This window comes from Coffea arabica, chromosome 2c, assembly GCF_036785885.1.
Source record: "Coffea arabica cultivar ET-39 chromosome 2c, Coffea Arabica ET-39 HiFi, whole genome shotgun sequence".
Classification (NCBI taxonomy): domain Eukaryota; kingdom Viridiplantae; phylum Streptophyta; class Magnoliopsida; order Gentianales; family Rubiaceae; genus Coffea; species Coffea arabica.
In genome coordinates this window covers 4,790,886-4,807,570 of record NC_092312.1, presented here as the reverse complement: position 1 = coordinate 4,807,570, position 16,685 = coordinate 4,790,886, and the positions used below count along the sequence as shown (strand labels likewise).

Below are 16,685 nucleotides of genomic sequence, written 5' to 3'. Positions count from 1 at the left end.
TTAACACTAATGCAACTTCTATTTCATAAAGAATTCCTTTTAACATTCGAATCAAAAAGATAAATTAGTAGCAATGGGAACCTCTTTATTCTCACTTTCTAAGAAGAGGAACCAGAACGCACATTTAACATGGAAACATTTTGATTTAAAGGATACATAAATAAATTTACCAATATCACCTCATCTAAATATAATGATTATGCTGTCTCCACAAAAAATTGAATTCCCAAAAACCACTCTAAAATTAGGACGGAGGGAGTATCTTTCAATTGGGAAAAAAAAAACACACCAACAAGAAGTTGAAAGAAGATAAGCTAAGAAAACCGCAATCAGATCCATATACTCAGCATGGCTGCAAAAGCATGCAGCATCAGTGTCCTCATCTCTAGGCAAGTCGATTGCAGCTTTAATAATATACCAATGCATTAGAGAAGAAGATTATAGAACAACATTAGCACTAATGCAACTTCTATTTCATAAAGAATTCCATTTAACATCCGAATCAAAAAGATAAATTAGTAGCAATGGGAACCTCTTTATTCTCACTTTCTAAGAAGAGGAACCAGAACGCAAGCAGCTTACAGAACAAAAATATCTAGCAAATTAGTCGGGCATACTATCTCAAAATCCCCACTCACCTGCTTAATTGTTTGCAAGTAGATGGCCAAGGGAAATGCAAGGTTATGTTGTCCTGCATTTTCACAAATTCAGAGGCATTAATCTCAAAGATCCACACAACTCTTTATGTGAAAACCAGCTGAACATATAGCGTCCAACTAGATCAGCATTCTGGAGTCACTTAGACAACTTTCGAACCATGCGCAGGCTGTTGAGGCACCTTCCATGGATATCCGTCTCTTACACCTTGACATATCAGGCCTTGTCAAATACATTTTACCATGGAAGCACTCTCCTGGATAAGAATTTAGACCTTATAATTTAAATGAACCATACAAGCAAAACAATAGCCTTGAGTCTGTAGCACACTTGACCTTCTTGCAAGGCAACTGCCATGCAAAATATATTGGACCACTAACAGACGGAAGAGAACAAAGAATTTCTTTTCCTTGTGTGCGCGTGTGAAGGGGAGATGATACATTTAAAGTGGCACTGAGGGGAACACAGTTCTCCAATCTGTATAAATGCCGCTAAAATACATAACCAACAAAACCGAGATTCAGTCAAGCAAGCATCCAGAACCAAAAGTATCATAGTATCAGAATTTGTCCCATGAAGGCTCCACCAGGAAAAAAAAAAGAGCGAACACGCACACATCTAGTGAAGCATCCATTCTTCTTCTCTATTGCCCCCTTCTCCTATATTTACCAACTCTGAAGCAGAAGTTACAAGTCACAACTTAATGAACTTGTTTTACAGTCAAACATTCCAAACCTTCCTCATGATGAAGTGGCACATTAACAAAAATCCTTTCGAAGATCAGCCTATGCGGCTAAACAAATTAGCCAAACAAGGAAATAGGGATGTTGCTATTCTATATGGTGGAAAAGACAACAAACTCGGTACTACACGCAAACTTATTTATTCAATTCCTTGTACTACTCTCACATTTTTTGACTCCTAATGCAATCAAACGCAAAAGGCAAAATTGAATGTTCGATTGAACAAATAAATGATTGTAAAAGGCAAAAGAATAGAACTACAAAACCAGGAAACAAATCGAGTGTAAATGTGATTACAGGTTACAGATCCAACCTAAGGTACAAGAAACTAAAAAAAAGTGTCCGCAAAACCCGAGGCAATGTCTCATATTTTAACCAACAAATATTACAATTTAAAAACCAAAAATCTAAAATTATCAAATATAGAATCAGGAATCTCCAACCTTGCTGGAATCAGGCACCAAAATCGGGAGAGATGGGATCAGATCCGACTACTACACACGGGCGGCAACGGCTGGAGCGGCAGAGGAGGCAGCTCCGCCAAGGAAGGAGAGGAAACCGGCATTGACAGGCTCTTGATCGTCCAAGAACAAATCCTCGGGAATTCTAAAAGCTCCATGAGCGCAAACAATGGCCAATCCAACTAAGGAAGCGGAGATGAGAAGCGATCCAACGGACGTGAGGACCGCCACAACTATGGTGGAGACGACTAAGATCAGTAGAGTCTCGCGATCGGAAAAAGTGCGGCCGAAGACAACGAGAGGCTGATCGGAAGGCCTGAAGAGGTAAAGGAAGCACCAGGAAGCGAGTAAGGCGAGGAGGACCAGGAGAGAGAAAGGGTGAGAGAGGAGAGAGAGCGCGAGAACGAAAGCGAGGAGGGAAATGTAATTGACGCGGAAATAGTTGAAGTTCTTGCGGATGCGGGAGGCGGCATCAGAGAGGTTATCGGGGCGGGAAAAGGCGGTGCGGTCTAGAAGTTCGGACCAGGGGCGACGCTGGGAGAAGCCCTGGCGGAGGGAGGAGGAGAGGCGGTTGATGAAGGAACGGAAGGCAGGGGTGGCGATGGGAGGCTGGGATTGGGGACCGCCAGGGGGGGCAGAGCTGGTGGATTGGGGACTAGAGATGGGGAGCGTCGGTTGAGATGCCATTCCTTATTGTTTTCTAATGGTTGGTTGCGAAGCAATGGAAGGGAAAGGGGAAAGGGGAAAGGGGAAATGGGGAAGTGGGATAGGGGAAAGGGAAGCCGGGAGGGGCAAATAGGCTTCGTTTCTGTGCTTTGCTTTTCGCGACTTGTAATAACAGGAGGAGGGGAGTCCTTGGCCACCGCGTAAATTAATTACTTAATTAATAATAATGGCAATGGCATCGGTGCATTCCCATTTCCCAATGGCGCGTGAGATGAGAGCCGCCGTCTCCCTTTGGCTCCGTTTGGATTAGCTGTTTTTGGGGTTGTTTTTCAAAAACAGTACTGTAGCATTTTGTCTTTGAAATATAAATCCGTTTGGATTAGTTGTTTTTGGAGTTGTTTTTCAAAAACTATATGAAAAACTTTTACTGTAGATATTTTTTGGATTGTTTTTAGAGGTATTTTTAAAACATATTTTTGGGTATTTTTATAATTTATAATTTTTATATACATTTATGCATTTATAATACATTTATAAATAAATATATTTATATATTCGCTAAAAAATATATAAATGTATTATATTATATATAATACATAATATAAATATATTTATAAATATATAAGTGTATATTATTATAAATGTATAAATTATAAATGAATATTATATAAATGTATAAATTACAATTTATAATTTATAATTTTTATATTTTGATATAAATATACATTTATGCATTTATAATATATTTATAAATAAATATATTTACATATTTATATAAAAATATATAAATGTATTATAAATTAATTATATTATATATAATACATAATATAAATATATTTATAAATGTATAAGTGTATATTATTATAAATGTATAAATTATAAATGAATATTATATAAATGTATAAATTATAAATTATAAATTATATATTTTTATATAAATATACATTTATGCATTTATAATACATTTATAAATATTTATAAATAAATATATTTATGTATTTATATAAAAATATATAAATGTATTATATTATATATAATACATAATATAAATATATTTATAAACATATAAGTCTATATTATTATAAATGTATAAATTACAACTGAATATTAGATAAATGTATAAATTATAATTTTATTAATATATATTAGTATTAAGTATAAATGTATTAATATAAATGTACAAATGTATTAATATTATGTATAAATATAAAATTAATATTATGTATATTAATATAAATGTATAAATGTATTATAAATGTATTATATTATATATAATACATAATATAAATGTATATTATAAATATACATTAATATATATATTATGTATAAATGTACATTTATATAAATGTATAATATATATAATATATAATATATGTTATATGATATACAATTTATATAATATATAATATTCATATAAATATATAAAAATATTTATAATATGTATAAATAAATATATAAATATTTCAAATATATTATATATATTAATATTAATTATAAATATTATAATATTATAAATATGGTGTTTATATAATATTTCAATTTGTAATATTTATTGTATATTTCATTATATAAATATTCATATAATATATAATATATAATTTTCAATTTGTATAATATACATAATATTGTATATATAATATAATATACATAATATAATATATTATACATAATATACATTATTACATTATTACATATTATGTATATTATATATTATACATAACATTATTATAAATTATTATACACAATAATGTACATAATAATATTATACATTAATAATGTATATATTATAATATAATGTACATAATATATTATGTATAAATTTTTACACATTTATGTATACAATATTACATATTATGTATATTATATTATATTATGTATAATATACAATATTATGTATAATATTAATTTATATAAATATTTATATAATATATAATATATAATTTTTAATTTGTATATTTCAATTTATATTAATATAATATAATATATATATTTATATATATAATATACATAATTGAAATATACATATGTAGTTGTTTTTGATATAATATTTGGATATGGTGTTTTTGGAGTTGTTTTGGAAATACACATTTACTGTAGCATTTGGAATGTAAAAAACAGTTTTTCAAAAACAACCCCAAAAACAAGGGATCCAAACACACCCGTCCATATCCAAACATTATATCAAAAACAACTCCAAATATACAAATTTAATATGTATATTTCAATTTGTATATTTCAATTATTTATATTATATATTTTATATTAATATAAATTGAAATATACAAATTGAAAATTATATATTTATATGTTATATATGTTATATATTATATAAATATTTATATACATTAATATTATACATAATATAATATACATAATATGTAATATTGTATACATAAATGTATAAATATTTATACATAATATATTATGTACATTATATTATAATATATACATTATTAATGTACTTTCATTATTATGTACATTATTGTGTATAATAATGTTATGTATATTATATGTAATAATGTAATAATGTATATGTATAATATATTATATTATGTATATTATATTATATATATACCATATTATGTATATTATACAAATTGAAAATTTTATATTATATGTTTATATATTATATATTATATAAATATTTATATAATGAAATATACAATAAATATTACAAATTGAAATATTATATAAACACCACATTTATTAATATTCAAATATTTATAATTAATATTATATATATTAAATATTTATAAATAATATATTTATTTATTTATTTATTCATATTATATAAAATTTATTTATTTAATATATTTATTTATATATTTATAATATATTTATATAAAAAATATATATATTATAAAAAAATTTATAACATAATATATATTATATTATATAGATTATACATTTATATAAATGTACATTTAGACATAATATATATTTATGTATATTTATAATATACATTTATATTATGTATTATATATAATATTAGACATTTATAATACATTTATACATTTATATTAATATACATAATATTAATTTTACATTTATACATAATATTAATACATTTATATATTTATATTAATTATATTAATACATTTATACATAATATTAATATATATTTATAATATATTAATTTTTACATTTATATAATATTCATTTATAATTTATACATTTATAATAATATACATTTATAAATATATTTATATTATGTATTATGTATAATATAATACATTTATAATATATTGATATATTTTTATATAAATATATAAATATATTTATTTATAAATATTTATAAATGTATTATAAATGCATAAATGTATATAAATATATAAATTATAAATTATAAAAATACTCAAAAATATGTTTTAAAAATACCTCTAAAAATAATCCAAAAAACATCTACAGTAAAAGTTTTTCATATAGTTTTTGAAAAACAACCTCAAAAACAACTAATCCAAACGGACTTATATTTCAAAAACGAAATGCTACAGTATTGTTTTTGAAAAACAACCCCAAAAACCGCTAATCCAAACGGACCCTTTGTACCAAACTACTCATCGAGTAAACGAATGGAATGAATGAAGTTGCCCTAAGCTCTCAACACAAATTCAAGGCGGGTCTGGATGGCTTCATACTATAAAGATTTACTAGACATCAAGAAAGAAAGAGAGAGAAACAAGAAAACAAGAAAACAAGTGAGGAAACTCGGGGAAGGCCAGAAGTGTGCATTTGAAAAATACTAGTACTATTATGGGACATTAGCTACACTATCGCAAGGTTTGATTCAACCCTCAAGTTCTCACTTTTCACCAAACTCAGAGCTTTACATTTTGTCTTCGTTGAGTTCGAGCTTCATAAAACTAAATTTAAACTCGACTTAATTAGGTCAAAATTTGTTTCGACCCCTACTTCCAACATCCTCTGCCCGCTCCTCCTATTTTCTTCCCACATACAAAATAATTCCTATTATCTTCTTGCCCATATCATTTTTACAAGCCTCGCTTACAATTATTTTTATTTTTCTTTTTTGTTGCTGAAACTCCAAGGAGATTCTACGCCGTAAACTGTTCGATTGCATCTGCAAATGCACCTCACGTAAAATCCCATTTGGGCGAAGTTTAACGAATGAAGGTTGACACTGAAATTTTTTTTTTTTTTTTCAAGTTCCAGGTCATGGCAGATGCCATAGTTACTAGACAGTGATTTGCCTATAAACCGCAAGTTCACGATCGGGATTGGCATCTTTTTCCACCGTCACTGAGAGAGATAAATGCTGATATTCATCAACAGCTATTAAGCTCAGATCCAAAAGATGACGTGATACATGCAAGAGTGCTGGCAATTCTCAACAATCAATCACACATCCACAAATCACTCCAGGCCATTACCAGAACACCCAAATTTTCAGGTCTCCTTGTTCTCTCTTCGTACAAAGCATGATTCCCACTGAAGTACAGTCCAATATATGTGCTAATGTATGCTAATATACAAAAACAAATTAAGCTCGATACAGCTTCCGAATCCGAATACATTATGAGTTCTTTCTGGTTCTACTGCCATCTCACTTGATAAACAGTAACAAGATACCTTCACTAGCTAGGCCTATGCTCTCAAATTACAAGACGAGAGCAAAACTTAAAAGAATTGATGAACTTAGGAAAACAAACAACCACCACAGCAGTCCCCATAAAGTGCTTGGCCAAAGTGCTTCTGACAGTAAGTTACTTGATACCATGAAAAGATGGGAGAACAGCTATAAGCGGATCACCATAACCAACAGCTTCTGCATATGTCGTGTACAGATGAAAGTATAAGCCAATTGATTATTATCTCGTTCAAATGAATTACAGGCTTGTGCATCAATAATTTTCCTTTGTGATGCGCATCATACTAATTCAGCTTTGGAACCTTTAAAGAAGAATATAACAGCATCGCTTAGCCACATGAATATCATGTGTGTGTTATCAGTCCTTAAATTAACACTTGGTCAGCTAACAAAGATGATCCTCGTAGTAGTATTCAGTCTTTGGGAGAATAATAGTTGCTAGTTAAAATATCCAAAGTTAAACAACATGTTCATCCAAGCAAATGGTATACTTTGTCTAATAATGATGAAACTGGAGCAGATGCAAGGGATTCAAGGAAGAAGAACTACTTGCAATATAAAAACGTTCAAGAAATAATCCACAGAGTTCACATTATGGAAGCACATAATACCAGATACCAATAATGGCTAACAAACTTTAAGAACAAGAAATTTTTTTCTCAAAAAAAAAATTACTGATTATAAGCAATCAAACAGATCTCTTATAATTGGACCACAGGATAAGATGCACCAACAATCATGTCAATATCTACTTTGAAACTAGTTACTGGCTTTCTATTTCTATGTGGTTAAGTGAAACCAAATTCGAGTGTCCAAAATGACTAACTACGTTATGTCCCAATATAAACCACGGTCAACACCTTTTGGAGGCAGCATCGTATGATTCATGAACATGAATGAACAATGTTGTTTATTCTCCTAAAGCAGACCACGAAATCCCCCATAAATTAAGATTATTTGGTAAAAACCTTCTTTCCTATCAGATTATTTTGGAGTATGAAAAGTGAAAACTATAATTCTAACTACCAAATTAAACCCCCAAAACCTGCCAGGCCCCATATGACACGAGACTTAAAGTGAAACAGAATATGCACGTAAAGGGGCAATGATATCTTACCGCCATCATTGTAAAGAATCTTCAGAACTTCTCCAGCCACATCTGACTGCTCGGTCATTTTCCCACGGACGAGATGAAAGGAAAGGGGGAAAAAACAAAAGTATAAATTAATGATCATAAGCCATTATGGTGAAAGCAAAGCACCATTCAAAACATATATATGTATTGCTGTGCGGAGGTGCATACACAAACAGAAGGCTTACTTTAACAGGAAGTTCAGTGCCAAACTGATCCAGATAGCCTATGGTTTGTCCTTCTTTGATCAAATCTCCCTGCACATGAGAAGGAAATCATTGAATATGCACTAAAAAGCAAATCACAAATTGTTGAGTTGATTTTGGCAAAATTACAAAAACATGGTCATACCAAAAAACATATATAAGGAGAATAGTTTTACCAATTCTGAAACTATGCTGCATAAAAAATAGAAAAGTAGATGAGCAATCCACAGACGAGCCACTTGCCGAACAACCATAAATTGCCAATATAGATATGATGTTGTACTCCAAACCCTTCCCTTCCCAAACTTGGAATTTCAGGAGCAATTTTTAAGTGCAGAAAAATAAAGAGTTTCTGGAGGACTTTACAATTGGATAAATTCTGCCATACAAAATTACTAGGTTTTTGCAAACACAAATATTTTACCTAGAGCTTCTAAGTCCTTTCCGGACCCAAAGAATAGAGTGAACTTACCAGATATGTCATCACTGTCGCAGCTAAGTAGCAGAAAATGCAGAAAAAACAAACAAACAAATGCAGGAACAACAGGAGATGTTATCTTTACATCATGCAGCTTCCTATTGCCTACAAAACCACTCCATTCCACCATAGCACCTTGAAGATAATGGAATAAAGACGCATTTCCTGTTCGTACCTCTTTCAGGATAGGAGGTTGCCTCTTTCCTTTCAAAGTCCTGCCTCTTCGGAATGAACCGACCTAATAAAGAAATAAAAGAGAACAGATAAGTATGCATGACCAGATAACAGGTAAATATTTGTAATTAATGGTTCAATGGTCGGTTATGTGATACATACTGTTGGAGATGCTGCTAGAACATAGCCACTAGCCCCTGAAGCCTCTAGTGCCGCTAACTTGGCTGACTTCTCTGCAGGGACATTTGTAAATGGGCTCATTTTTTCTGTAGAAGGTTTAGGTGGAGCAGGAGGAGGAACTGATTGATTCATCGGTTCACTTGGAATAGGTGGTGCTACGGTAGGAGACTCAACAGGTGCTGGAGCTATGGGAGGTTGAATATTTCGCTTCAAATGCATCTCAAAGTCCCCAACCTACGGACAAAAATGAACATCTCACTAGCCACCATAGTTTTTCAACATGCAGCTACCCATTGAAACCCAGCACCCAACAACTCTATATGATTATTTTCAATGTATGAAATGCATGACTTGTGCAACAAATTCAATTTCAACACATAGACGTGCCCACATTGCATGAAGACTTGCAATCACAATCTTATGCATTGACATTTAATATTTATTCGAGACACAAGTTTATGGTCATGAATCCCACTGACTCATTGGTACTAAATCCCTTATAACAGAAAATAAAGAAACCAGGAATACAGTAGACAATTCCATCGCCATTTCCTGGTTAAGGAAAATAATTGAAAATAAATGCCTTCACCAAGTAAACCTGCTTTCTAGACACAGAAAATAAATGCCTTCGCCAAGTAACCCTGCTTTCTTCTAAGGCTGATGATCAGAAAATGATCATTTCTCCCAATATAAATCTAACGAAAATTCTCAAAAACACAAATACAATTACCTTAACTCTCAGCTCTGCAATTTCAGTGTCATCACAGACTTCTGTGAGAAGTGCCTGATATAGAAAAGAAAAGATTCTCATCATGTGTTGTCAAATAAAGGAAATGTTGGAACATGTTTATACATCACTGTACGAACATGAGAGGCAAGTTCAAACAAGAAGAGTTGAAAAGAGAAGCTTTTGCAAGTATAGATAGAATCCAAGTTGATTTTCTTTACAAAATATCAAGTATGATTAACTTCAGAGCTTTCACATAAGCAGATCTTCGGTTGATGCAATTATACAAGAATATGGGCATCCACGAGCTTATAAAGACTACGGCTTAGAGAGAGAGAGAGATATAAAGAAGAAGGCTAAGGCTACAAACACATGAAAGTAAAACCTGACAGGTGTGATATGGCAGTAAATGCAATTATCATCTGTAAGTTAAACAAACGTGGATAAAATTCTTAGGTAATTGAAAAAAGAATATGCTATCACTTGGGCCAAAGAAAAAAAAAAGATCAAATAATAACTCTTATTGCAATAATCCCTCAGTCTATCACTTTCTTGCAACACTGAATGCATAGTGTTCACTCACGAATTTTCTTCACCTTATTAGTAATCAATGAATGAGAAATATGGAGAAGTCAAGCATAAACTTCGGGCAAACAATTCTGGAGTCTTCATCCAATCATTTGCAAATGATCAAAGAATAACTCATGCAAAAATCGGGAAGCATGACAATAGTTTTGATGCTTTATGCACTATCTCTAGTGTACTTTACTTGTATTCAAAGTTAAAGCTTACTATAGTGCACCAACCACCAAGGAAAGCATTGTCTCCATGCTGTTGATTACTTTTATTTTAACTCATTCTTTTACCAAGGCAAAGACTCTACTCACTCAAGAGCTCAAATGCAGAAAGCAATATTCTCTATGAGGACAGCATACCTTGAAACCATTGGGAAATGTTGCTCTCCGGATTGAATTCTTGGGACCTGACTCTTTTTGGGAACTATCTGACATAACAGCTCCATTAGACTTGCCTAAATCTGGGATTAAAGGTTTAAAAAAATGCTAAACAGAAGCATTTAACAAATCCTTGAAGAATGAAAATGAAAGAAAGTCAAACCCCAAGATCTTTCAGCTGTCATTTCTCATATTCCAAGGCAGATAATCAGCACTAAAAAGGAAAATATCAATGTCTATAAACTCCCAAAAAAAAACCAAAGAAGTTAAACTACACTAATCCATTGGTGTCCATTTTCCCACTTTTAAATGACTATCAAAAGAAGTGGAGATTAAAATTTCACACCAAATACCATGAAACGAACTTGGAACACCATTTCGTACCAGAACTTGGGAACTTGAGAGAAATTTGTTACAAAGAAAATTATGGCACAACTAAATCACAAGTAGGCAACTCACCATCAGATTTTGCTGTCACAGGGACTTCAGAAGTCTTCACACATGATACTATCACTCCTCCCATCTTACTTGTGGAAGAGATAAGCTTCCCGTTGTATGCCAATCCTTGGATATGGCACTTGGCAAGGCCAGAGAAGCCAACAGTAGTCATGGGAACCGCACCAGGTTTATCAATTATGGACTTAAGCGGAGATGTGATGCCTATGGAGTATAAAAAATTTACTATAAATATGAGAAATAAATTCAAGCAAGGATATATATAAGAACAAAAGAATTGTAGCACAAGATAAAGGCAAAGGAAGAAAGAAGAAAGAGAAGATTCCAAGTCCAATCATCTTAGTTAAGAATCAAATGAGCTCTTTTTATAATTTGGGGCACAAGCATATAAAATCCAGACCGGGGATGTAAAACGAGCTGTGGATAGACATCAAAATGGGAGATAGCTGAATCAAGTCCAAATAAAGCCTAGTACACGCTACCATTCTTCATAGTATTAGTTCTGGTCGACACAAATTGACAGTCTATAGTTGAAGACACATGCTGTCTCCACAACGTTATGGACTTGAGCAGTAGGATAAACCATGCATAATCTACACAAGCTCTTTGCTTCGCTTCATGGATAAAGGAAGCTCAAAATTCAATCTCAAATACGAATCGCACTTATATACCAGACTACTAGCGTACATGTGATACACATAATGTTAAGCTAAATAAATCGAGGTTCATCGGATCTACAGCCAAAACAACGCAATACAAAATGTGATTAAATGATTTATAACCAGTAATCGAAACAACTTAAAATCAGATAAGCAAGCTAAATCTAGGCTTTAATCCAGCATAGAATATCGTGCAGGAATCTATAATCATTACATTAGCAGAAATGCAGCATTTCATCGTTAGACACGTGAATAGTAAAAATCGAAAGAAAGAGGACGTTATATTACAGTGGAAGGAGCGGAGAACAGCGGCGGACTCCATCAGGAGAAGAAGCGGAGATATCTGAGAAGATGGATAGCTTACCAGCAACAAGGCTTCGAGGGATACAAAGTGGAGAGGAATTTATAATTAGAGAAATTTTTTTTTTTGTTGATGGGAAAAAGCGGAGAGAAGGGGGGAGGGGGGGGGGGGTTGCTTGAGAAGGATTTACTGCGTGGAGCAGGAGGGGTCTTAGAGGAGCGGTTTGTCACTTTTGGGTGTGGGCTGATTAATTAGCTTTGAAATGTCCGCCCCCTCACATCAGTTTCTTCACCCACTGCTACTGGGCAAGCAGCTTTTGTGTATATTTTCCGCTTTCCATTTCCTAATGTGCGCTTCTCGTTGGCGTACCCGGATCTTCGTCTTATCCTGCGCCTCCTTTCTTAATTATCCGACATTTTCTTCTTTTTTTTTCTCCTTTCTTAATCAACCTAGAAAACGGATTACCGTTAAAAAAAGGGTTAAATTGCTCTATCGGCCCTCATGATTTCTCCTAATTACAAACATTCTCTTTTGGATTGTGAATCTCTTTTCATGTTGTTATTCTCTGTAGGGATTCCTAGCGAGAGTTTTTGATAATTTTTTAAATTTTTTATTAGATCTAAATTTTTTCAGATTTTGATTATCAGATCTGAAATTTTTTTGATCTATTTAACAAATCTGACTATAATATCTGGAGTTGAAGCAGTTAGTTAGTAGATCTACCAAGCATGCACAGATACCCGTGGAGTTACAATTATTTTATCTCGTCTTTTTAAATTTGAAGATTTATAATGTAATTTTCATTATTCTTTAGATCTGGAGTATCATTTCTTCATATCCGTTCTTTGATATCTGTGTATGTTTGTTGATGTAATTTTTGCCATCAATGTAAATTTTAATGAAATTATGATATTTCATCAACAAAAAAGAAAACTTATGAAGTGGCTAGAAATTAGGATTTCAGCAACAAGCAAATATGCTTGCAACTTCAAAATTTTCCTTAAATCTGATGAAGAACGGAATTCAGTAAAATAGTGGTTTATTTTAATATTCCTTCTTCCAATAACTTGGACCATGAGATACATAAGAAAATATTCCTCGACTGTTTATTTTAATTTTTGCATCTATCGCATACCTTACAAGGCATGAATAAGAGAGAAAAAAAAAAAAAAAAAAAAGAGTTCGTGCTATAGTACAATAATATCACTTAATTTGCCATTTTATTACATGTTGATTCTTGTCATTTTTCCTACTCCATTGCGAGTTCAAACTATTGTATATTCCATAAACAACAGAAGTTAACAGGCCGAACAAACGAACAAGCTGTTGAAGCATATACGCACAGCTACATTTCTGGAACAATTGTAGAATCAGTAAGCTGGCTGGCTACACCCGCACAGCAATCACCCCGTTTCGTCTAGTCAAGCAAGCATAAGATTAAGGACTTCTCTAAACTCTGCCCTCCGAGTCTCCGAATAAAGTGTTCTATGTTTATTAGGCCAATAAGTTAACCAAATCCATCCTCTGATCTCCCATTCCATCAATTTCCCCATGGCACCTCTGTCCACTTTCCAGCACACTTTATCCCCATACTCGTCACCAGCAAAAATAACCCCTCCATCCTTGTTAAATGGCCGATAAGCAGTGGCATAGCGGTTCTTGAACCAAGCCTTGGGCTGAAGTAACGCAAACTTGGAAGGCTTTGAAGAGAAAACCTCTTTACCATCAGCACTATCATGGAGAAACCAGTTGAGGATTGCACTATTGCCGTAGACGGACTGCTCGAATTTCCAGGGTCGCAAGCTCATTGTCATCGTTTCTCCTGCCGAAAAATTGATACCAACAAAAGGATTTGTTGGTTCCAATGAAGCTTCGATGGCCCTTTCTAGGCCAATTTCTCTTTTGGGATTCTCAGAGGATTTGCTTACCGATATGCTTATGATGTTTGTCTGCACGGTTGGAGTAATATGCAGCGATATCCGTGAAGGAAAGTGCTTTTCAGCTGTTCCAGCTCCCCTTTCGTTCATCAGTGCTTCGTTAACTAGCCTGATAACATCACACCTGGTCATGAGAAAATATTATTGTTTAGAGTCCAGTGAGTCACGATAATGGACATGAATTGTTGGCTTCATCAGGAAAATCAACGTACCTTATATTGTCTGTGTTCACCAACACTTCAATCCACTTCTCCCTAACTATAACGCTGTAATTCAGTTGAATCACGCCCTCAAGTTGATGATAGTTGAGAGAGAAAAGTAAGCGATCATCCGGTGAAGGATTGCTAGAGGTTTCGACATCCATGGCTATTACAGGACAGTACAACTGAACTTTCCACAAGCCAAACGCTGAATTTGAGTAAGAATACAGGGGAGAGGGAGCTTTTAGGCTATGACTCGACGCTTGGAGTTCAACAATCCAATTTGTAATCGCGAGGTTTATGGAACGCATCCATTGCTCTTCTACGTTTGATCCTAAGACTCTCATGAGCATTCTTGATACATCTCTTGATCGCGGGCATGAGAACTGATTTTTCAGAGTACTGAGACACTCAGAGCGGATATCGGAAGGGGCTTCATAGATGCAAATGAGGAAAGTCAGGGAGAGAAACGAGAAGTTGAAGATGTCTTTCAAGTTGAGACTCGAATCTATTGAAGGGAGCTTCAGCAACGAGGGGCATCTATTTGGAGAGTAGCTAAGGATATCTTCGACGAAGTTAAGCAAGAGATTGGAGACGGTTTCCTTGTCTTGTAATGTAGACTTCAGTTTGAACGGCTTAGAGGTCCAAAGGTTGACGGGAACATTATAAGCTGCAAGAATTGAGAGGGAGACAGATGACTGGAGAGATTTGGTTATCGATAGTTTTAGATGAGCCCGGGAAGACCTTGAAGAACATACGCATGTGGACATGGAATTCGATTTCCATTGAGTGATTGGTGGAAGGTTTTGAATCCAGGTCCATACATCCAGGAAGGAAAGAGAAGCCATTTGAAATTTCGAGCAAGGCTGGCTTGGAACAAGGCTTGTAAAGCTTCCAAGTTGTTTCTTTCTACGAATCAAACTCCACAGGCAGGAGAGATTATAAAGAAACTGGTGCGGATTAAACTTTACAGAAGCAAAAGATTTTTGACGAACTGGAAGGTCAAAAGTTATTATTACAAGATATACTAGCATAAAGTAACCAACAAACATAAAAAGCATCAAGGCAAGCAGTTGGCTGCCTTTAGTTTCCTGACGGAATTAGAAGCGTCTATAGACTTTCGTCCACTGAAGTTTCTTAATCACTCTCTGCCGTACCAAAGTTAAAGAGAGGGCTAACCAAATGCTTTAGGTATTTTGATTCCTGTGGAAAGTCTTTGTAAATTGGTGATTCTTGCATTACGAAGCCTTTTGTAATTGTCAAGCTATGTCGAGAATACGGGTCCAATGTGCCTAATTCAATATCATAATGATGGAAGTTTAATCCACCGCTATTCCTTGTTCCCCTGTTTTTGTAAGAGTTCATGAAGAGAAGATAGAGATGTACACGTTGGCTTTTACCAAGCCAAAGATTCTTCCCTTTGCCCAGATTTCTAAAGAGCTAGTAGAGAGAATCTTGTTCCCGTCTTATCAAGTATTGCTAACCTTTGACAAACGAACACTCGTAACTCTTCCTTAGCCCTTGGTATGGAACTGCAGATATTTTTTGTATTTTAGGGTTAATTACATTTACCTCCCCTGAGGTTTGATCATATTACCAATCAATCCCTGTAATTTGTCTAAATAACGGTCTCACCCTTTGAATAATCAAATATTTAACAAAAACCCCCTTAATGCCGAAAATGCCCTTATTGAGGCCATGTTGCACTAAAAAAAGAACATATTTTTATTTTTTTTTAACCCTGAAATAATCCAAAAAAATAGGAAAAAGTTTTTGCTTATTATTTTATAAAAAACATATCTTTACTTCCATAAATAGTTTTGAATCAATAATTATTTTAAATCTTAAAAATGAATATTAAAAATTAGATAAATTGAAAGAAAAATAAAAAAGAAGCAATTATTTTAAATCCTCAAGTATGGTTCGAATTTGTGGTTCAAGGCATGTTGCGGAGAGCACAAGGCATGTTTTCCTCAATTTGAACGATACTTCAGGAATTGAAATAATTTCTTCTTTTTTTATTTTTCTTTCAATTTATCTAATTTTTAATATTCATTTTTAAGATTTAAAATAAATATTAATTCAAAACTATTTATGGAAGCAAAGATATGGTTTTTATAAAATAATAAGCAAAAATTTTTTTCTA

The 16,685-nt window shown here is 33.0% G+C and overlaps 3 protein-coding genes across 9 annotated transcripts; all 3 read right to left on the bottom strand.

Annotated features, from left to right (window-relative positions):
* Positions 1–2,701, bottom strand: LOC113730302 (PRA1 family protein B1-like). Of its 4 annotated transcripts, XM_072073775.1 has the most exons (3): positions 1,844–2,701; positions 639–691; positions 1–404 (listed from the first exon to the last, which is right to left on the bottom strand). In XM_072073775.1, the coding sequence occupies exon 1, from the start codon at positions 2,546–2,548 to the stop codon at positions 1,895–1,897; it is 654 nt and encodes a 217-aa protein (XP_071929876.1). In that variant the 5' UTR covers positions 2,549–2,701; the 3' UTR covers positions 1–404; positions 639–691; positions 1,844–1,894. The 4 variants fall into 4 exon arrangements, with proteins under 4 accessions (XP_071929876.1, XP_071929875.1, XP_027110719.1 ...); XM_072073774.1 differs by lacking the exon at positions 1–404 and having other exon boundaries at positions 452–691; XM_027254918.2 differs by lacking the exons at positions 1–404; positions 639–691 and adding an exon at positions 702–913 and having other exon boundaries at positions 1,844–2,700.
* A 4,213-nt stretch (positions 2,702–6,914) lies between these two features.
* On the bottom strand, positions 6,915–12,686 carry LOC113730300 (uncharacterized). 4 transcript variants are annotated; one of them, XM_072073773.1, is made up of 9 exons: positions 12,466–12,686; positions 11,446–11,646; positions 10,969–11,036; positions 10,037–10,090; positions 9,289–9,540; positions 9,128–9,190; positions 8,457–8,525; positions 8,254–8,299; positions 6,915–7,313 (listed from the first exon to the last, which is right to left on the bottom strand). In XM_072073773.1, exons 2-9 carry the CDS (start codon positions 11,594–11,596, stop codon positions 7,252–7,254), a joined length of 765 nt encoding a protein of 254 aa, XP_071929874.1. In that variant the 5' UTR covers positions 11,597–11,646; positions 12,466–12,686; the 3' UTR covers positions 6,915–7,251. The 4 variants fall into 4 exon arrangements, with proteins under 4 accessions (XP_071929874.1, XP_071929873.1, XP_027110714.1 ...); XM_072073772.1 differs by having other exon boundaries at positions 10,969–11,069; positions 12,466–12,678; XM_027254913.2 differs by having other exon boundaries at positions 10,969–11,069; positions 12,390–12,677.
* A 796-nt stretch (positions 12,687–13,482) lies between these two features.
* On the bottom strand, positions 13,483–15,794 carry LOC113725327 (uncharacterized). Its single transcript, XM_027248446.2, has 2 exons — positions 14,552–15,794; positions 13,483–14,463 (listed from the first exon to the last, which is right to left on the bottom strand). The coding sequence occupies exons 1-2, from the start codon at positions 15,598–15,600 to the stop codon at positions 13,824–13,826; spliced, it is 1,689 nt and encodes a 562-aa protein (XP_027104247.2). The 5' UTR covers positions 15,601–15,794; the 3' UTR covers positions 13,483–13,823.
* Between the last annotated feature and the right edge of the window lie 891 nt (positions 15,795–16,685).